Source organism: Peromyscus eremicus, chromosome 5 (genome assembly GCF_949786415.1).
Source record: "Peromyscus eremicus chromosome 5, PerEre_H2_v1, whole genome shotgun sequence".
NCBI classification, from domain to species: Eukaryota; Metazoa; Chordata; class Mammalia; order Rodentia; family Cricetidae; genus Peromyscus; species Peromyscus eremicus.
The window spans coordinates 48828032-48851088 of NC_081420.1; the positions used below are offsets into that span (position 1 = coordinate 48828032).

The 23057-nt window shown below is 38.3% G+C and overlaps 1 protein-coding gene across 1 annotated transcript in view; it reads left to right on the forward strand.

Annotated features, from left to right (window-relative positions):
- The window catches only part of Ryr2 (ryanodine receptor 2), a 415387-nt gene that overhangs the window by 326321 nt on the left and 66009 nt on the right, over window positions 1–23057 (forward strand). Inside the window, exons 76-81 of the mRNA XM_059263016.1 lie at window positions 1296–1399; window positions 3296–3347; window positions 6688–6741; window positions 18399–18498; window positions 20069–20148; window positions 22347–22423. Of these exons, the coding sequence (XP_059118999.1) occupies window positions 1296–1399; window positions 3296–3347; window positions 6688–6741; window positions 18399–18498; window positions 20069–20148; window positions 22347–22423 (467 nt within the window). The remainder of the gene's footprint in view (window positions 1–1295; window positions 1400–3295; window positions 3348–6687; window positions 6742–18398; window positions 18499–20068; window positions 20149–22346; window positions 22424–23057) is intronic.

The following is a 23057-nucleotide window of genomic DNA, read 5'->3' on the forward strand; positions in this document are numbered from 1 at the left end:
TGCTTGGGCTACAAGACCCAATTTATGCTGTGCTGGGGATCTACCCCAGGGCCTCATATGTGCTAGGCAAGCACTCTATCAACTGAGCCCCAGCCCTAACCCTATTAGTTCTTTTTCTTTATAAATTCTACTTGCCTTTACAATCAAAACAACTGTAGAATATTTAGATATCTCATAAAATTTGACTACTAATCACAGTTAAGACTCTCCTTTGATATAGAAAAAAAACCAGCCTGAATGGGAAAGAATATATCTGGAGACATAAAATCCATTAAAACATTCAGTAAAATCAGGATCAATCAATTTTTCAGGCAACAAAAAATGGTTATAATTTGTTTCAATGATGAAGATTTATCTAATGTTATTTTTTGTTTTAAAAGTAAATAAAAATGAAAAAGATGTACATACTCAGTCATTAATCCGTTTTGTGTTCTTTGTCTATCTTTTTTTGGGTAAGCCAAGAAAATATTTTATGTGATAAATATTGTTGTGTAGACTTAACTGTTATATATAATGTGACAACATTTTATTATAAAATTTTATGTTTTGCCCTTTCTGAAGATGAACTCTCCTCTGTACCAAATATTCTTTCTGTTAGTTTTAAATCTTGCTGGAAAGAATAGTGTTTTCTTTTTAAATTTTATGGGTTATTCTTGTTCAGCTATTTTTTGATCAAATTGTTAAATACTGTTTTACATCAGTATTGTAATCAGTGTGCATGCTGGGTTTATATCTGTATTATATTATATATTATATATGCACAAAACACATAGAACATACATGTTCATATGTATATGCACACACAATACCTATCATATGCTGATTCCTGGGGTTCGCTAATCAGCAAACCTAGTTTAATCAGTCAGCTACAGGTTCAATAAGAGAGCCTGTTTCAAAAACCAAAGCTTCTAAGAAATGATGACACCTGAGGTTGACCTCTGACCTCCACACATACACCCACACACCCATATGCATACTCACATATACATCCATCCCCCCTAAAAAAATCATATATTATGCAGAGCACACATATTCATGCACACAACTTAACACATATCCTTCCTATTGCTCCTGGATTTGGGTGAACACTTACACTTTCTTTGTTTTGGTTTTTAGTTATCGAAACACTGTCTTGCAATGTAGCACAGGCTGAATCTGAATTTGCAATCCCCCTGATCTTCCTGCCTCCATCTCTTAAGAGTTGAGATTTTAGATATAAGCCACCATGCTGTCTTAAATATTTGTTTTAAATGAGAAATGTTGTGTATTTTATATTCATCTGATTTTTTTTTCAGAAACCAGGTGCTGAACCTCCAGAAGAAGATGAAGCCATGAAAAGAGTTGATCCTCTCCATCAGCTCATTCTTCTATTCAGCCGCACAGCCTTAACGGAGAAATGGTATGGTGGGGAGGGTTAATAGCAGACCTAGGAGATGCTGATAAAGAAATCCACATCTAAGTCTTATCTGTCATTTATTTATGTCTCAGTTACATCCTGTTCTTGTCAAGAGAGGAAGTAATTCACCAATGTGATCTGTCTGACATAAACCCATAGATCAGCGTCGCTTCATTTTTTTTTTTGGGGGGGGGGAATCTTTAAACCCTACCAGTGAGCATCTGGGAAGATGGCTCAGTTAGTAAAGTGCTTGCCTCGCAATCATGAGAACCTGACCTCTATCCCATAACTCACATCAAAAGTCAGACATGGTGGTGAAACCCAGCACTGGGGAAGGAGAAACAGGCTGATTCCTAGGGTTCACTGGCCAACAAACCTGATCTACTCAGTGAGCTCCAGGTTCAATGAGAGAGCCTGTCTCAAAAGCCAAAGTGGATGGCTTCTAAGAAACGATGACACCTGAGGTTGACCTCTGACTTCCACACATACACCCATACATGCATATGTGTTTCTCACATATCCCCCCCCCAAAAAAAAAAAAAAACACTATCAAGGAATTCTGGGTTTTCTTAACTCTGTATTAGGCTGATTTTATTGATTCTGAATCTTACAAAAAGTTTTATCCAATACTGTTATTATATAAATAAAACAAAATAACTCATAGAAAGTGAAATCCATTGCTGAGGATGCGTAGAAACTAGTGAGAGTGACTCTCAGCATCCCTTTAGAGAGTATCTCCCACTTAAGGAGGCTTAGGAAGCCATTGGGTACTGGATGAGACCTTTGGTAGCATCTCTTAGATCTGTTTCAAGGATATTTCCCACTTTTCTTGCCTTCACTCTTGGTCCTACAAATGCACTGAAGCTTCAGAGGGCAAACTCCTGTAGAGTCACATGACAAATTCAACCTCAGAAGCTGCAATGAAGGTCCCCTGGCTCCTTCTCCCTACTGGGGACACTGGAGGGTGTTGGCTCTGTGGGTGGGACATGGTAGAGGTTGTGGAACCTTTGGCTGATTTCCTGCCCTTGGCCCCAAGCCTTATTCTTTCTCTTCAGACCCTGGGAGATCATTTAATTATCAATACATCCATATAAGTCTTCTCATAGATCCGAAAGCACCATGTGGCCTCTGCATGCCACAACAATCTGTATCTATCTCTCTTTCCTAACATCAAATGTGGTCCATCCTTTTATTCATGTTTTTTCTCTATTATTATTCCCCACTAACAAAACCATCTCATCCTATAAGCGTAGAACAACTTTCTCTCTGGCCTGGTCAGGTAATAAGATATTTCTCATAAGTGAAGTTGGGACCTGCTATAATACGTTTGTAAATGTTAGGCATTCTTGATAGAAACGTAGTTGTTCATGTAGTACTAGTTTTCATACTTCTTTAGAAAAAGAATAGTGAACATATTTTGTCCTGTTCTGAATTTTAAAAGTCATTGTCCTGGCCATGTTATTATTTTTAACTATGACATTTTAACTTGCTGAGTCTTTCATTAGATGTCAAATATCACTCTGCTGTCAAAAGCTCTGTGCCACTTGAGTTTGCTTTTGCTTTCTTCTTCATATTTTGTAGTTTGAAGAAAATTATTTACTCCATTTATGTACATTTGCATGTATGCAATAGACCAGCTTTGTTTTCACACTTGAAGGACTCTGCTATAAGGTCGCGGCCTGGGGGCGGGGTGTATCTGCTGAAGCCCTTGATGGCCTTTGCTTTCTGATTGTAAAATGGTTTGTTTGTAGATGCTTACCATTGCCTAAATTTTGTGTTCATTTAACTGTCAAAACAGGATATGTGTTGAAAAACAGCAGTTACTTTATATGGGGATGGTTTCTCTACACACGACATGCCTTCTGCTTAAGAACTGATCTTTCCCCCTTGGTTTCCTAGCAAACTGGAGGAAGATTTTCTATATATGGCATATGCAGATATTATGGCAAAGGTAAATATAACTTTCTTGATTTTTAATATTTAATAAAACTAGACTATTTTTTATTTGTCAAAGTGTAAAAATCTGCATAAAAGATATTGTTAAATCTTAGAATCATGAAGTGTGTAGATCTCAACATTGCACTGATTTCAGGAATTTCTGCTCTGACTTCCTGGATAGCCCAAGATCATTTTCTATTTAACACTTTATGAATGGGGAATTCACTAGTTTCCCATACATTCTTTCATTTAGCTCACATTCATTAGACAGCAAGACCTGGAAGATAACATGATGAAAAAAAAAACACTTATGCATTATATACTTGTAGAGTTTAACATCTGATGGGGGCAATAGGAGTAAAAGACGGGGCTGGAGAGATGGCTCAGCAGTTAGGCTCACTTGCTGTTCTTCCAGGGTCCTGAGTTCAGGCCCCACATCTATCAGGCAGCTCACCTGTAACTCCAGATTTACATGATCCAGCACCTTCTCTGCCCTCTATAGCACCTGCATGCACACATGCCCATATATTCATACACACACATACATATGAATAAAAGAGAAAGTAAGTCTTTAAAAAGTTGAAACACTTGTATTAAAACTGCTAATTAGGGGTTAGAGAGATGGCTCTGTGGTTAAGAGCACTTGCTGCTCTTGCTGAAGTATGGAGTTCAGTTCCCAGCACCCACCTCAGGTGGTTCACGACTATCCATTACTTCTGCTTCAGGTTATCTAACACCCTCTTCTGGCTTCCAGGGGTATCTGCATACACGTGGTATGCACATATGTAGATGCACACCCATATATATGTAAATAAAAATGTAAAACCTAGTAATTAAATGGTAGAGAAATGATTGAGGGTATTGTGGATAAGTTACTTAGACTGTGGTGAGGTTTCTTAGAAGTCCTTAACTGTAGAAGGCTGGTATTAAATAAAGTAGCAGTATTTGCCGTTATTTCATCCATCTCAGCAAGAATAGATAGATAGAAAACAGGGGTCTCATTTCTTTTGAGATTTCAACCTTGGGTGCCATACTAAGAGGAGAGCCCCAGAAAATGACAGGTCTTGAGTGAAAAGAGATGACAGATCAACTCCTATACATATTAAGGATGACCACGAGACTTTCATGTGAAAGTACATTCCAGTTTGATATGAAAGGTAACCCACAGACACATGCAATTCAACACTTGGTCCTCAGAGGGTATTGTTTTGTGACGAGGCTGTGGAATCTTGTGGGCAGAAGGTATGGATGGTAGAGGTGGGTCACTGAAGGGTTTTCCTTGGAATATTGTCATCTGGCCTGCTTCCTGTCCAAGCTTTCTTGCTTTCTGTCTTTTTCTGTGATGTAACTAGCAGCCTCATATTCCTATAGCCATGGGCAGGAGCAGTCCCGTCACTTTGCCTTCCATGCCCTTGAGCCAAAATAAACCTCTCTTCCTTAAGTGGCTTCAGTCAAATATTTGATCACAGCAGCGGTAACAGTAAATAGTATAAGATGTTAAACAGATGAATGGGCATGCATATCTTGAGACTGGTATCTCAGGTTGCCTTCTAAGTACACTCTTCCGATTCATCAGAATTAGATACCAGCAAAGCAGTGGGTGTCAGTGACCTCACTCCTGAGAGGAAGGCAGCAGATGCAAGCTTGTGATAGAGTCCTAAAGAACAGAGAGACGCTAAGAATGACTAGAAAACAAGGAAGGTAGAGAGCTTTAATGTGAGCTTATAGAGGAGTTCAAATCTGCATGAGGCTGGGAGTCTGAACAAGGGAAGCATTGAAAGCGTCTATAGGTATGGTGAAAATCTCAGAGGATTCAGGAGATGAAGAGGAATGAGGGGAGGAGGAAAGGCCAGACTGTGGGAAATAAGTATAACTCCAATGTGGGAGGGAGTGGAGCATTTCTTTTTCTTTTCTTTTTAAATTTTATTTATCTTCAGGGCTGTGAGTTGACCCCACAGCCTCCTGTATACAAGGAAAGTGCTTGGGCTCCTGAGCTAGATTCCCATTGTGAGACTGTCCCAACTGTCCCAAGCCTGTGCACACACCCACATTCCCTTCACATAATTTATTCACAAGCCTGCTGTTCCAAATAGAAAAAATAAAGTTTCACTCAGATTTGCTAAAATTCTCAGAGATCATGAGAAGCCTTTTAGAATTTAACTTGGTGTTGGGAGGGGGTCTCATTTGGTACCCTCTCTTCCATCTCTATCTCTGTGCTCAAAGCACTGTGTCTCCTTGAATTGCAAGTGTTTTTCCAGTTTGTGACTCATACTTCACTGTTTGCTTCTATGCACCACACAAGTTACAGAGCACTTAACAAATATAAGAAAGACTGTAGAACAGTTAGCATGATCTAATGTCAGTGGGCAGAGAGTTTCTTCCCACCACAGACATTGGTTAATGACCAGCTCCTTTTGATCACCACTGTATTTCGAAATCCTAGCTGTGATTTATTAAATGCAGATTGCTTTCATATAGTTTTCCCAGGTGGTAGATATTTATATAAATCCATATTATTCCCTTCAGAACCCACATGGTCTTTCTTATGGTCAATATGAAGAAGAGGAGACACAGAAAGAAGTAACTTACCAAGTCAGACTAGTTACTGACTGGCAGCATCAAGATGAAACCAAGCCCTCTGCCACCTGAGTTTATTTCTCCACCTTCTCCCCTCCTCCCTTTGAGTCCTATTCCTGGCCACCATCTCCCTCTGCCACATCCACCTACAGCAGTCTAGGCCATGAGAATTAGCTAAGAATATGCTGGTGGCTCCATAGAATGGAAGCTGTGTGTGTTTTGTGTGTAAATAATAATCTTGTTAACAAAAATTTACTTCCTTCCTTGGGTGAAGTATGATAAACATGAACTTAAAGGCATTAGAAGAATCTTGTTAATGTGACACATTACTGTAATCAATGCATGCTGCTTTGTGTTAATTTTAAATAACAGCCATGGCATGCATCTGTGTTAGTTAAAGCATGCAATGGCAGGCTACAAAAGCAAGGATGGTTCCCTGTATTGAAGGTTTGCACTTGGGTTTGAATGAGCCAAGTGCACAGACAAGTAGTTGGTTAAGTGTGAGAACCTTCATATGAACCACATAGTAACCTCTCTTGGGGATGAAATTGGCCATTTATTCTTTGAATTTTGCAAAGGGAAAATCTTATAAATAAAATATAGCTTTATTTTAGCTCACCAATTCACTGATGATGTCGTGTAAGTTTTATATCTACTCGGTTTCAATAGTGCTCATGAAATATTAATACAAATCACTTGGAGTTTAGGTTAAACAAACATTTTACATTTTCTCTACCTCATCACAGTCTCCTCTACTTTTTTCTCTCTCAAATCAGAGTTGTCACGATGAGGAAGATGATGATGGTGAAGAAGAAGTGAAGAGCTTTGAAGTAAGATGGATCTTTCTAGAATTGCCTTTTCTCCATTTGGAGACATTGTTTCATAGCTTATAACGGACTTTTATGTTTCTTGCTTCATGGCTTATTGCAGCTTATTGTGTCCAGGAACTGCATGTCAGAGCTGGATGGACAGACCTGAGTCCTAATGTTTGCTAAGATAAGAGCAAGGAGCACAGAGCAGTTGAATACTACAGTGAAGCCCATATGTCCAGAATGAGTGCACCTGGCAGCCCACAGAGACGAGACCACTTCAAATTACTCGCATCTTAGGGATGCTGTGGTCTGTAATTGCCAATAGACACATGAGGAAAATACCTGTTGAAGAACAACATGGCATCAAGTTTTTAATGATTCCATTGGTTTTGGACATTTTCTTTTCTGAATCAATTGGCCTCCTGACTTCTGCCCAATTAGGTCACTCATTCAGTACACATATGTAAGTGGTTGCCATGGTGCAGTTTGCTTGCATGAAGTAGAGGCGCATCTTTTCTAGGATAGATTCCATTTCATGATTATTTTCTCAAGCATTCTCAACCTTTAAATATTTGCCTATGATTTGAATTACTGCTTAACGTCAATTAGCATTAAAGAAAGTTCATTTCATTCCCTACTTTGCTTGTAGTGTACTTTTGCTTCTTTAGGAGACTAGCTAGCTGTTATTAACTATCAGTTTCTGATTTACTGCATTTTTTTTAAAAAAGAGAAATAAACTAGAAGAAAATGGAGAGTAGATTTTTCCTATTAGTTATATATATGGACTTTGAGCTAGAAGTCTGGAAAAATATAAGTAGCCAGCAATGAGTCCTTAATTCATGGTGGGAACATAGCACACAGAAACAAGGAATAAACTGAGACTATTCCATGACACTTCCAGAAATAACCAATGTGACCATCTCTGCAGTATTGAAGTCAGTGTATTAAACAAACAAACAAACAAACAAACAAACAAAAGAACAACATAATTTGAACATGACCCATGACTATTGCTGGCTGAGCAAAATGCCCCAAGTTTAATTTCCTGTCCAATCCTTGCTAACACACGTGAGTTCTAGTCTTAAGTCCATCCTTCCTATAAGGGGACAGGTAACTTAGAGCAGTCCATAGGCAGCAAATGATACTGTTTTCCTTTGCGGGTTATCCATTGTCTCCAGAGCAGCTGTTTATTGCTATTTTGCTTCTTGTCCTCATCCTTCCTTAAGGTCACAGGATCCCAACGCAGCAAGGTAAAGACATGTGTATGTGTGTATCTGTCTGGGTCTGAGTTTCAGTTTCTTGTGGCATTTACATGTATTAGACCCAAAGTCTTGGACTCTTTTGTAAGAAAAGATCTTTAGAACCATTCTGAGAGTTTGTAGTGCTTAGTATCCCTTCCTTGGTTTACTCTTTCTTGCCATTTAAATGACTCATGATTTGAAATTGTGTCCTCCATGATAATGCTGAGCTGCATACTGTGCTGGATGAGTTTGGCCTTTTAGTGGATAAACATGTAACTAGAGACTGTCCCATATAGGAAGGGCCTGGGCCTCATCACTTTGAATGTTACTCATACCTGTTTCCTTACGTAAAGCAGACATGGTAAATGGTATTACTGGCAAGGACAGTGAGGTTGGCTTTTTCTTTTCTTTTTTCTTTTTCCTTTTCCTGTTCCTTTAATTGGCACCTGGGGTATAGGTATCATAATTTTAACATTGATTTTTGGCACTTCATTAAAAGAAAAGTAATCTGGATGACTGTTTCTGCCTCTTGGCATTTTAAATATTTCATCTGGAAATTCTGCATATAGAAGACATTTTAACCTAGAATTACATGATGTTTTTATTTTGTATATTTTATGTGAAGTTTGAATTTTATTTTCATGAGGTCATTTTTACAGGAAAGTTGATCATAAATACCCTGGGGAGGCAATACTCCTAATGGCTTTATTTTTTCAGTGACTGTTATGAAGACTCTATTTAGAATAAACAAATTGCAATGTTTTAGCTGACTAGAATATATCGTTCTTATTACATATCTGGATCATTGTAATTTTATAAATCCAAGTGAATAACAGTTCAGCTCCAATCTAATAGACACCATGATCCATGACATATAGTGGACATCAAACTTAAAAACAAAGTAAGCTTCTATAATAGATAATAGTGGCTCTAATAATAACTTCTTACAGTTTGATTTTCACCTTAGGTAGAGCTCCTATAAATGATAGAAACATAAAGGAACCTTCTAACATTAACCAAACACTTGGTTTCCTGGCTAGCACAGGCATTTATGACCAAGTGTCCACTGATAGGTGCATCAGGAGAAGTGGATAGGATGGAGCAGGATGAGGAGTGTCTATAGCCAGACAAATTACTTAAGATCTAGAAGCCGATGGAATTGATTTACAGGCCTAAACTTAGAGACTTTGGAGATGTTCCTGGGAAGGGCTAACATGACAAATGTGATGTTCAGAGTGTAGGATATGGGTCAAGCTGGGGAGAAGGATCAGCCACAGAACAGAGCTAGGGCAGAGAGAAAAGAAGGCTGCCTTTAGGGTTAGAGCGATGGTCAAATTCATCTGATGGTGAGACCTGATTGCTAATCCCCAAATAGGAGAAGTGGGCCAGCAGCTTTGACTAGCTCAGCCCAAGACAAAATTCTAAAACGCTTAGAAGTTGCCACACACTCATAAGTAAAACAGTAGGCTATGTTTGGGGATTTTCAATTCCATACTAGTAGTTTTATGATTTTTATGTGATTTGGGAGATATATGCATAATTCAGTAACTTGCTATTCTTTGCAAAATGCATGCTATATGAGTAAGTGTTATTACATTTTTTTCAGAGTTTAAAAACAAGTTATATACAACCCATCACTTATGAACACCATTTACTCTGAGGTTGACTGTGTGAGGCTACCAAAAACAGGGGGGAGAAAGCTTAAATAGACAACTGAGTGATTACTTTCCTTATCCATTTAGTGATCCATCAGACTGTTTACATGGAGATGTCTGATTGGTTGACAGAATTTCTGTGTAATCTAATTGCAGAATTTTTCTTGTAAGTCATAGTGACTGAAACATTATTTGCCAGTTTCAATAACTCATAGAATAAATTATGCCACATAAGCTTGGAAAGAACAAAAATATTGATATATGAATTTTATCCCAGTCCCTGATGGGTTGTTAAAACTGGCCATAGTTTCTACTCAAGTTCTTTGTAGCATATTTAGCAAAGACATCAAGAAGAGTACAGAAATAGCTATGCTAAGAAATGTGGTCTTACAAGAAAATTTCCCAATGGCTATAAAAAAAATTAAAAATCACAGAAAATAGCAAATGGGGACCAAAGTGTCCACTAGTTCTCTTCTCTTTTCATCACCTGTGTGTCTTATTGGTGTGATCCTGCTGAAGCTCACCTGGTTTAACTATCTAGTTTAACTGTCGGTTCCCTACTTCCTTTATAGTATAGCACGAAACTGTTGGCTTTGCCCATTTAATACCACAATAGCAAACTTAATTATTCTTTTTTAGATCTGTGGGTACTTCAATATTAAAATAATAAAAAAGTAATTAAATGTTAGAAAGTGGCCAGTATTAACTGAAAAGAAGTATTTTTTTCAGGTACTCAGCAAGTCAACTATTGTAGTTGAATGCTTTATTTACCTTTTGAGATTTATCAAACTCCGTGGAAACATTATTCAGATGGCTGGCTACTCTGTTGCTCCCATCAAGCAAGCAATTGAGGATATGACTTTAAAATAACCTTGGCTTGAGATCTGGCTCATTGGTTAAGAGAGCATACTGCTCCTCTTACTGCAGAGAACCCAAGTTAGGTTCCTAGCATCCACACAGGGCAGTTCATGACCACTTGTAACTTCAGATCCAGGGTATCCAATACCCTCTTCTGTTCTCCATGAGCATATCATCCATGTGCACATGATTAAAAATAAAATCTTCATTTGGAAAGATAAATCACTAAGCACACTTTTGTGAAATATTAAGGTTTTAAAATACAGTTTTATAACCCACTGAAAATCTAAGTTAGTGAAAGTGGAATGGTAAGTGAGAAGGGCAGAACATGGACTTCTCTTCTGACTGCCTTTCTCACATGATAAATAAGTTGCATCCCCTTTTCTCTTTCTTTCTGAGTTCCAATTCAGATATAAATTTTCTCAGGTATCACTGAGGTCCTATTATTATTTTTTTGTAGTTTAGATTCAGGACAATTTCTTGAGTCTTAAGTATTAAATTTACCTGTGGCTGAGCTGGAATTCTGGTAAGGGTTTAGGGAGTTTTGCATGTTTTTCTCTGTATGTGCCTCAGATGTAGCTAAAGATATGCCTTTTGTGAATCAATGCCCATACCAGTACCCATCTCATCGTTCAAACCATGACACAAAGGCTGGAGGAATCAGTTTAGAGCCAAACTGTCTAATGGCCCGATAATAGATAGCATCTCCCAGTGATAATATAACATATGCTAGGACACCCTAAAGGTTTAATTTTGAAGAACTCCATTTTTTCATAGTTTTGAAAAACTGGATTGGATACAAGATGTTCTGCCCCAATTAACTACATAATTTGAACTCTGATTTGGTTTATTTAGCAATAAGAACTATGAAATATCTAAGAGTCAGACACAGAATTGTGATTATAAAATGTTTATCTAGCAATTTCTTTATCAAGAAAACTGGAAATCTTTGACTCCCACCATGGAAGCCTCACACATCTAGAATACAGACTAAAGCATCACAAATGAATCTTAGAGAGCCAGGGGCTGAGGAGTTTGATGGAACACTAATGCAGTCTGTCAATTTAATTTATATTTATCAACCTGGTGATCCCATACAGTGTGTTGCTAGCTCAGGTTTCCTGGTAAACAGAAACCATAAGCTTGTGTGCTAACATGTCATTTGGATTGAGATTTTCACAGTTCCAGGGAAGTAAGAGATAGAGAAAGGAAGAAATGATAGAAGGAAGAAAGGAATACAAGAAGTAACCATAGCTACTGAACAGTATCATTGCTGTTTAGTGGTGGGGTGCCTCCAAAGAGATCATGTGCATATGGGTCAGTGGCTCCTGTAGGATGGGAAAAAAAGATGAGTGTCTCCAATGTTGTTTTGGTAAGAGAAGTTCATTTCTCCTTGCCTCCTGGTATTCACTGGGTCTTACAGCCAACCCCAAAAAAGCCAGATCCATGTTTGCCCCAGCTTTTCCAGAGCCCAGCACTGAGGCCTGACCATCTCTATCATGAAGGAGTTTCCTTGGTGTAGGCTTGCAGTGGTAGCACCCAGATTTTATAATCACAGTCATTTATAGAGCCTTTAGGGCTCAGAATCAAGTCCAAGGTTTTGAGAGTGGAGTTATTAGGAGGATGTGGGATGCTAACCCTCATAAGAGAAACTGGGAAACACAGTCCTTTACATTTTATATAAATCATGTACATAAATATGGGACCCTTCCACACTGTGTAGAGGACATGTACTTAAAGTTAGAATGTTTTCATTTTTTTTTTCATATTCAGTAATTTGACTTCATGTCTAAGCTTTTAAAAAATAATCTTGGATGAAGCTTATCCTTAACCAAGTTATGTAGAGTAAATAAGAAAGAACATGTATCCTTGTCTTTCCTCATTTGATACTTAGAATATCATGTAACTGTATGTAATCCAGCAAGACAGAGAGATAAAGTATTGCACACCACAGAGGAAAGAATCCCAACAATACATTTAATCCACACACTAAACCCATGCCAGAATCTTGCCAGTGTGTGGTGACTATCAGCACATTTGACTCAAAGCTTTCTGTGAGCCAACTTGAAATCACAATACTTGTTAATTAGATCAATACGCAAAACGTCTTCTTTGAGAGAAACAGATTTTTTTTTAATTTAATGTTACAATAGAATTTATTCCCTGAGGACAAGTTGTGACATAATGAAAAATGTTCTCAATAATTCTGTCAAGGTAATTATGATGTGCCATCTGAGGATAGATACTAAGTGCATGCAAGGATGGAAGAAGCATGTGCGTCCCTAAGGTAACCTGTAGAAAATTCCTGCTCTAAGCTAAAGGGATACCCCTCAATTTGGTACTGGGAGCTGCATTAAGAACAGCCATTTGTCCAGAATTAGTCTAGTTTAGAATTAAGAACCAGACTTGAGAACTGAGAACCATGGAAACTCAAGTTATAGAGTTATGGTCTCTTAAAAAAAAAAATCAAATGATGAGTTGTGGGCCATTCAATACTGAAAGGTATTTTTAACTCCCTATCTCCCACAATTAATATGGCATCCCATACCTTCATGAACTATATTAGGGTTTTTTTTCCCTCATAGCTCTGACAAGAGCAACTTGTGGAAGGAAGGGTTTACTTTGTCTCACAGTTGAAGGGCACAATCTGTCACAAGAGGGCAGGCATAGAGGCATGGTCACAAGGCTGCTGCTGGTCACATTGCATCTGCACTCAGGAAGCAGAAAGAGATAAATGCTGATGCTCAGCTCATTTTCTTCTTTTTATTTAGTTTGAGACCCCCACCCATGGATGGTGCTGTTTATATTCAGGGTGTGAATGTAGTTCCCTCCTCAGTTAAACCCTTTGGTAAACTTCCCATAGACACATAAGCCTTTGGCTTGTCTTCTAGGTCATTCTAAATCCTGTGAAGTTGACAGTAGAGATGAATCATCACATGATCTAACCATGGCTTTATATTCCTAGTGGTCAACATTTTCTCTTTTTGTCAGGCTTGGTCAGTAGAGAAAGGATTGTATGGTATTTTCTTTCTGTACTCAAGACATTTTAAACAAAAGCAAGTAGGAGATGAAGGTAGTTTTAAATCAGTTTTGTGCTTAGAGTAAGCCACGTTGGCTAAATCTTGTCGATTTGGTCTTGACTTCAGAATTGTTTTTCCCTAGTTTTTAATGGTCCATTAATGGAGCTTTTTGTGATAGAGAATAATTTCTACTGGCTAGACCTGCTAGAAAATGTTTCAACTGAGCTGGTTGTATTAACATTTGTTCTAAATTGGCTTTTAAAATGCTGATTCAAGGGGGAACATTATTTACCCCCAAATCTAGGTAGAAATGATATTGGAAGAAGTCAACAGTGAGAACACACTGTGTAATAAATCTTGCCCTCAGAGCCTCCAGCACACTGGCTGGAACATCCACTTCTGGCTCAGTGTTTCTCTTGTCTGTGTTAGTGAGACTTTCACTTAACCTTTTATTTCAGCAAAACATGCTTTGAATCATAACGTATTTTTTCTTTTCTTTTTTTATTAGAGAGCCATAGAAATTATGTCCATCCTGTAGAGAGGTAGGATTTTGTGAAATTGCTGCAATGTTTGAAAGTTTAGTCATAAAGAGAATGAAAGGTAGAAAGAAAGAGAATATTAAACAAACTAAAGTGTACCATCTGATAATTATGATTTATTTGTATTAATATAATTCTAAAGTCCCATTTGGCCTTGTGCTGAAAGGAACTAAATATACTTTCACAATGTTGCTTATCTTTCAAACTAGAAGATATCACTTGCAATATTTCAAGTTATGATCACACCTACATGGTACTATGGTGTCACACTGTCTAATCCTGTCTGGTATTCAGTCAAATTTTCTGGAACACTTCCAAATTCCTATACATCCAGTATAATATGCTAAGTATTTGCTGGTTACAACAGGCTCCCATCCTCATATGGCCTTCTATTGGTAAACACTATATGAGTTATTTTTGTTAAGAAATTGGAAAGCATATATCAATAAGTAAAGTTATATTCTTCTCAGTGCTTTTTGTTCTTAAATAACTATAAATTAGCTCTATAATAAGACCGATCTAAAGCTGGAACACAACACAATTAGCTGCAGAATAGCACAAGACTCTCACTTAAGGTGGTGGTTTTCTTTACTCTAATTTGGCTTGTTTGCATCATAAACCAATGTACCTCTCTGCTCTTCAACCCCTTGTCTTTGTCGCCTGCTTTGTCCAACTGATCTCCCAGCTTTCATATTTTCTTTTAGTTGTTAGTAATTGTGAAACACTCCACCTCACCTTTTATTTTAAGATACCAAAGGATATTTGCAGTTGGAGCATGACTAAACGTTGAAACATTACTAAATGATGAGAGACATTTTTAAGAAGAATTCGGTTTCTGGAAACTTCTCTTTGTTTCGATTACATCAGCTTTTTCATCCTATTTAAAGAGGAATGCATGAAGACCTTATTGGAATCTTGGAAATATAGAGGAAAAAATCAACGGAACTGAGTTCTTTGTTTTGATTCATGGGCTGCAGATTGGTTAGGTGTGGCCTCTGCTACGCCCATGTCCAGGCCACTGAGAAAAATGCTTTTTTAGCAGTCTGCTCTTCTTTGCCTACTTCAGGTTAAACTACCCTCTCATCTTCATTTTTGGGATGTGCTACTTTCTCCCTCAAGGATCAAGGAACAGTGGAAGTTCATTATTATTTCAATTCTCAGCTAAGGAAAAATCATTGAAGAACTGTGTATATCTTTATTTCCTCTTCAGAAGCTTTTGTTTTCCCACCAGCGCAGAAGCTTGAGGGTCTCTTAAAGAAGATGAGTCATGTTGTCAGGAGCTGCAGTTACACAAGAAGGAAACATTCCTGATATCCTATATTTCCATCAAGGCATGCAGTTGGATCAGGGGTCTGGTTCATGACCCTAGTGGATCTTGAAAAGATACCAGTTGGTTAGAACAGCAGAAAGCTGATAATTTTGGCAATCAGAATGTTTTGTCTCAAGGAGCATGCAGGCCATGTGCTGCTTTTGTTCTCTCGTCCTTTGTCACCAGGGAATAACTAAAGACAAAGCTGCAATGGTGTTTCTGTAAGAGCCGTAGGGAAGGAAATGTAATCTGCAAGGGGCAAGGAACCTAAGATTCTGTGTCCCCAGTAAGAGAGTTTTCAAAAGCCTACCTCAAATGCTGGACATGATGGAGCACACCTGGATTCCACGGCTTTTGTGAATGCAGGGAGGAGGATCTCAAGTTCCTGGGATGACTGTGCTATATGTCAGAATACTGTCAGAAAGAATGAAAGAGAGAGAGAGAGAGACAGAGACAGACAGATAGAGAGACAGAGAGACAGAGGAAGAAAGGAAGGAAGGAAGAAAGGAAGGATAAATAAAAAATATTTTTCAAATTTGCAGTTTTCTTAGGAAAGCTCACATGCAGTTTGAAGGAAAAATAATTTCTTTCCATGTAATCCATCCTTCTGTCTTAGTTTTCTAATTTTATTTATTTTATGGCATGATGAAATATCTCAATGAGAAATTAAAATGATACACCTGGACGAAGTTCCCAAGGACAATGTACCAGAAAAAAAACATAATCCTACACGGATCAGAAGAGCAAGCCCCCAGCTCAGTGGAACCAAGAGAAAATTTGCAACCTTTCTTCGTGAAGCAGGAGCCTTTGTTTGTTGTTGCTGTTGGTTGGTTTTGGTTTTGTGTGTTTGTTTTGCTTCTTTATAGGTATTTCTCAGTTGCCCAGTTGTTTTCCAATATTTTCCGTTTCTTCCAGAAATATTCATCACTATTGAAATTTAGTTGTCAGATATGAAATATGAAGTGGTCTTTGTCTAGGGGTTGTGTTTATAAGAGAAGGGGATTTGCTGTCCCGTCAACTCCCTGGTTTCCCTGAGCTCAAGTATCCAGTGATAAAGATAACAGTGGAAGCTTGATTAGGAGGTGTCTGAGCAGGTCTCTGAGCCAATCCACCCACTTTGGGAGCACAAACAGTGGATGGTTGCTTTTATTTTCGTTAGTACTTGTCTCACCGCCCTCGTTCGTCTTCGTGGCTTTCTGGGGATTATCTTTGTGCTTTTGGTAGATGGATGGCTTTTTTCCCCAAACCTCTTGGCCTTTTTGGTTAGTGAAAAGTGGTAGGGGACAGTTCTGCAGAGTGGAACTTCTTGTCTTTGTCTTCCCGAGAGTCTCTTTGGAGATGGAGTTGGTTAGGCTTACCTTAAATACAGGTTCCGTTTTCAGCTCTGGCGACAGATGGAAAGTAAAAGAGTGTTGGGTCCAAAAGGAAGAATCAGCTGTTGATCATGAATTTTAAACCACGAATGGAGAGCAGACAAAAGGGTCTTTTTTTTTTTTTCTGTTTTCTCACACCTGTGTTGTAATGACAGTATGGTTTTGTGTGTCTGTGTGGTTTCGTTTCTGTTGTTTTTGATTTCTCAGGAAGAGGTTTAAACATGAAGGCAACCCTTTCAGGCTAACGTTAGCATGGCTACAGATGAAGCACAGCGGCCTCTTTTATTTTTCTTTCTCTGCTTCCATTTAGGCCTATCACATAATTTAAGGAAAAAAAAAATTTATCACAGGAGCTCTTAACTAAAGTATGGAAAAAAACCAACAAAAACACCTGATCAATTTTGTTTTTGCAGCACGATATTATCAAAGATTTAAGAAACAAATTTGCCAGCCTCGGCGAGAACTCTCTGGTAACAGCATAAATGTCTGTGTTGGTTGCTTTTGATTTGAAGGTTTCTTTTCTTTTTCTTTCTTTCTTTCTTTCTTTTTCATTTGTTTGAGCCCATTTCTCCCCTGCCCCCCTCCTTTTAGTTCACTTTCTTTCTCATACTCTGTAATGAGCAAGCCTTCATTTTTTAAACCTCTTCCATCTTTCAATGTCTATTTTCCGTACTCTGGATGGAAAGTTGACGGCGGCACAGTTGTCATCCTGGCTACTGCTGCGGTGCCTACTGCCCTAGGTCACTTATGTTTTGGCCGTTGTGTTAACGGACATGATACTAATTGAGCGTTTCATGTCCCATTGACTAAGCTTCTCTACCACGCCATTCGATGGACGCGCTGTCACAGGGCTCTATGCAACTTGCACTCTGCAACTTATACTGCTTAGTTCCGTCTCAATTCTCCAGCGAACTGGATTGCTCAAGTGAATGATCATAGCAGCCTTGAACTTGCTGTGCCTTTATATTTTCCTCTTGATTTCCTTCTTTATGTTCACAGCGGTAGCTTAAGTGGAAAAGAACAAACACCAGCCATTGCTCTAGCGGCACCATGCAGTCTCTTGTGTTACCTCCTGAGAATACAAAATATAAAGGCACATTGCTTCTCTTATTCTTTGGGGGGCAATTGGGGTGATCTGTATCATAAACCCACGACTCAGTTGAAGCCTACCTTTTTTATCCATATCAGCTTTCAATTTTGCTTAAACTCCAAGACGTCTAAGTTAATGTTCTTTTTGTTTTTGTTTTTCTGTGATTCACTGGTAACTTGCAACTCGAGCCATTTGCTGAGCAGTATCAAGTTATGGCCATGACCTAGGAGATTACCAAAAATACATGACCAACTCTATGCACAGATGTATCAATCGGAACGTGCAAGTTTCAAAGATGAAGTGTGAAACAGGCTTTGGACTGATCAACCAATTAAATTTGAGAAAAAAATGCATCCTGATAAACCAATACTAAAAGTATATCGGGAAAAATATCAAGGGAAAAAAAAAACAAACAAAACCAAACCATGAGTTGAATATGTGCCTATCTGTGTGATAACATTGTTGGTGTTGAAATGGTCCATAATGTTGTCATAGAGCCCATACATGAAGAGATAACTAGAAATGTGGTCTGTGGAGAACTACTGTGATGTCTGATAGCCACTACATAAATGGTTGGGATTTGTGTTCAGGAAAAAGAAATGGAGAAGCAGAAACTTCTCTACCAGCAAGCCAGACTGCATGACCGTGGGGCAGCGGAGATGGTGCTTCAGACAATCAGTGCCAGCAAAGGTAAGGTTTGTTCCTGTCCCCTAGGGTCACTATTCAGCACCAGCAAAGATGAGGTTTATTCATGTCCCACAAGGAGCACCACTCAGAGCCAGCAAGAATGAGGTTCATTCCTGCCCACCCCTACTAGAGGGGGGCTCCATTTTCTAGATACTATACTGAACACAAAGTCTGTGTTCTAATAAAACTTTATTTACGGTGCAGATAAAGGCTATACTTGGTCCTTGGGCCATAATTTGCTGAATTTTGATAGAAATGTTTAGACATCTTATATGAATCATTTAAAACTAATAAAAGATTGTCCACCTCATTAACCAGTCATTTCAAGATTATTTTCCCACGTTAGTAACATCTTTGTGAAAACATTTTTTAAATTTCTAAATATTATTAAAAATTTGCTAAATTAAATCACGTAATAAAATTAACCAGACACAATATATAACTCAGTGAACTTCTGTATAGTTAGAATATTCACTTGGAACAGAGGTGTGGAGTTTCACACTTTCATACTTTCAATATCAGATATATTTTATGCACTTATCTACCACCAAAAAGTAAAAGATCCACAATGGAGTTAGAACTAGAGGAATAAATAGTTTCATATCCTCTTTCGTAACTCACATCCATGGGTGGACTTAGAGTGTAGAATATTAAATGATGTCATGTGATCTCAGAAAAAAATCTACATGTTCTCTCTCATATACAGCATGTAGCTAATTTTATAGATTAAAGATTTTATTTCGTGTATTCTATATAAACAAATGTACATGTGAGAACAGTGTGACATGTAGAAAAGAGAACAAGAAAGAATGAAAAGTAAATGTTGAGGAAGAACTGAATGCAGTAAAGGACATGAGAGAAACACTTTTAACATTACTTGTACTCAAATGGAAAAGGTAAGGTGAAAAATGGAAAAAAAGTCGTGTTTTTTAAAGTAATGTATATGTTATTAAAACCTATTGCCCCAAGTAGAGGTTAATAATATAGAAACAAGATACAACCAATGATAGACAACTAGTTTTTTGTCATTATCTCATTAGCTTAAAACTGAAAATATACATAAAAAGAGTATATTAATATATTAAAAGTAATGAATGAAAATGACAAAAGTTAAAATATAATACTTTTGAAGGAGGACAAGACATTTTCCTTCAGGGGAGCTCTAAGTAGCTTGTACTCATTTAAATATTATCTTAATATGGATATATTATTATCTTAATATATATTTTATATATTTTATATATATAGGCTTGAACCTTAGTACTTTCAGTCTTAGTATTTTAGAGTCAAGTTTTCTTCCCATTCTTTCCTATATCTTCATGTAGTTTCCATTCTTGAATACATTATACAGAATATAATTAAAATATTAGCAATGGAAGGTTGGTGTGGTTTGATTACATTCATGCTCTTTGTTACATACATCAGTCAGCCCTCTTTCCATAACAGAGACTTATGGGGTAATAAGGACTTTAAAAGTGTGTTGTGGTTTCTTGTTTGTTTGTTTGTTTTTGAGATAACATAAGTTAACAACATGAAAGAAATGGAATTCTATTGTTTCTATGTCTTTAAAAAGGTGAAACTGGACCAATGGTGGCTGCTACTTTGAAACTGGGCATTGCTATTTTAAATGGTGGGAACTCCACAGTACAGCAGGTAACTAACATTATTGAGCAAGCCACGCGATATGATTTTCTATTTGCCTTAAAAACTTCATTAGCACATAGCCCTTGTATGAAGTGCTATGTTTCATATGGACATTTTTATTCAAATACCTCATGTTCTATGACAGTGTTTGCCCTCTCATTGGCCCCTCTTATCCCCTTCCCACTCAAGGTCTTCCTTTCCTCCACATGGTCCCCTTGACTTTTAAGTAGCAAAGCAGTACCTTCCCCTAACCCTTGAGTGTGCCCATTATCTCATGTATACAGATGCTTCCCAACTAGAAGTGGGGTTTTGTTCGATAAATTCATCACAGGTTGAAACCATGTGTTGAAACGGCATTATTAACTATCCCAGTCCTATGAGATGGCATAGCTCCACTACACAGTATATAGTTAGAGGCTGAGTTATTTGCCCTCTGGTCCCAGTCCTTTGAAGGCAGAACCATAGTTCTCTGATGCCCCCTAGCGCTGTGTGAGATTATCACACAGCACATAGCCATGCTAGGAAAAGAATGCAGTGGGACCAGGACCTGTCCTTAGTGCATGAGCTGGTTGTTTGGAACCTGGGGCCTATGCAGGGACACTTTGCTCAGCCTGGGTGAAGGGAGGAGGGGACTGGGCCTGCCTTGACTGAATCTACCAGGCTGAGCTGAATCCCCAGGAGAGTCCTTGCCCTGGAGGAGATGGGAATGGGGGAGTGGGCTGGGGGGGGTGGGCTGGGGGGAGGGCGGAGGGGGGGCAGGAGGAGGGAGGACAGGGGAATCCGTGGCTGATATGTAAAATTAAATTAAATTATAAAAAAGATCTCAAATTCAAGGTGTACATTCTATGTAATGCATATCCCTATTGCAGCATCATAGCATCATAAAGTTTTTTTTTTTTTTTGAAAAATCCAAAATGGAACTGTCATGTTTAGAGGGAGATGCATACTTTTTATTTGAAACTCCTCAAACATAATATCCTTATTAGGGATAGCTGTTTTGTGATGCTGTGTAGCAAGCAACTGACAAGACACATCTAGCCATTGCCTTAGCATGTTTTGAATTCATGATTCAAAATATTGATTATGGACTCTGAACATCCCCTTTGAGAATAGAGAAGAATTGCTGAATGGGTCACTGGTTCCTGCTTTACTTCAGAATCTGCAACTGAGATGGTAAAAACTGTGGCTCTGCCACATCAGCACAAGGTTCCTCCTCCAGCTCTCTGTTGCTGATGCTGCTTATAGAACCAACCTTTGACTGGAACCCTGTGCACAGTGTCCACATGAACCTTCTGGTTTATGTATGCTCGAAATCTGAATGTCTAAATACTTAGGCAGTGGCAAGAATGAATTACCAGTGTCACTCTCCCAACAGGGTGCTTATGGTTGCTCATGTTTAGCTACAGCCACACCTGCCAGTGTGCATCAGCCTCACTCCCAATGGTTATCGTTATGTCATGGGAAAGACAGCAATAGTAGTATTTGTGTGCATAGACTTCTTTTATGCATTTGTTTGAGAAAGAAAGCATAACTTGATTATTTATTTATACAAACTTTATGAGCACATATTTTTTTACATGATGGTGGCTTTCATTATGACATTTGCACACACACACACATATATTTTGATCCTATTCAGCCCTGTTACCCTCTCTTGTCCCCCTCCCATTCCTACTGTTCCCCTTCCTTTTCTCAGCTAGTTCCTCTTCTGCTTTCTTATCTTTTTCTTTTGATGGCTCAGTGAGTTAATTAGGATTTAGTTACTCACATGAACACAGGCAACTTGCCAGCACTTGCACCATCGAAGAAAATGACTTGCCATTCTCCAGCTACCATTAACTACCTAAAGATCCTTACAGAAGGAAGGGCCTCTAGTCCCCTCCATGATGGAATGTTGACTGTCCCAATTTTGTGCAGGGCTTGTGCAAGTAACCATAGCAGCTGAGAGCCAGAGTGTAAGACCACATCATATCCAGGAGATGGTGTTCCACATACTCCACCCATTCCCATGGCTCTTGCATTCTCTCTGCCCCTTCTTTTGTGATATTCCCTGATGGGGTGATAGAGATGTCTCACTGAAGGCTGAGTGTCCAAAAGTCACATATTCTCAAGATTTCAAACAGTGATGAGTCTCTGCATGTTTCTTTACTTTAAAAGCTAACAGCACATTTGTGCTCAGCAACCATGTGTTTTCTCTGTTTCTGTAGAAGATGCTGGACTACCTGAAGGAGAAGAAGGATGTAGGCTTCTTCCAGAGCCTGGCGGGCCTCATGCAGTCTTGTAGGTGAGGATATGTAGTTGGTCCTGCTTTATACAGTGGCATGGTTCAAAGTATTTGTTTGGTATTGCACAACAGTTATTAGACAAACAAGAATGGTTCATGAACAAGGAGTTGGTAGGTGGTGTCTTGTTGCCTGTCCTGTTTGTAGAGTGTTAGTAATGTCTTAAGTAACACTTTAGTAGGTGTTTTCAGAGTCTGTGGGCTTAAATAGGGACCTTTGAGAATGAAGTACATTCTCTGTACTTGAAAATAAGCCTTACAGTTTTGTTTTGTTTTAAGACAAGGTAAAACAGAAAATTCTGTTGAGTGTTATTTGGGAACTTTGAAGGCCATTTTAATGGGGGCATTTCTCATTTTGTTTTCATAGTGATCTCTAATTATCTCATTGCAATAGTCATTTTCCATTTTTTACATTGTTTAGAATCGTTCAGGGAACATTTGATTGACAAGCTTGATACAAGCTTAATGCAAGCAGTTCCAGTTGCAGAAACACAACCATTGTATTTCTGCACATTTGTTAACAGTAATATTCTCTCTGAGATGAAATCTATGAACCTTGTACTTGACTTTCACATAGATCATTCATTGTGGGCCCTGGGGAGAGGTTGGCTGGTCTGCCTCTAGGAAAATGAGAATG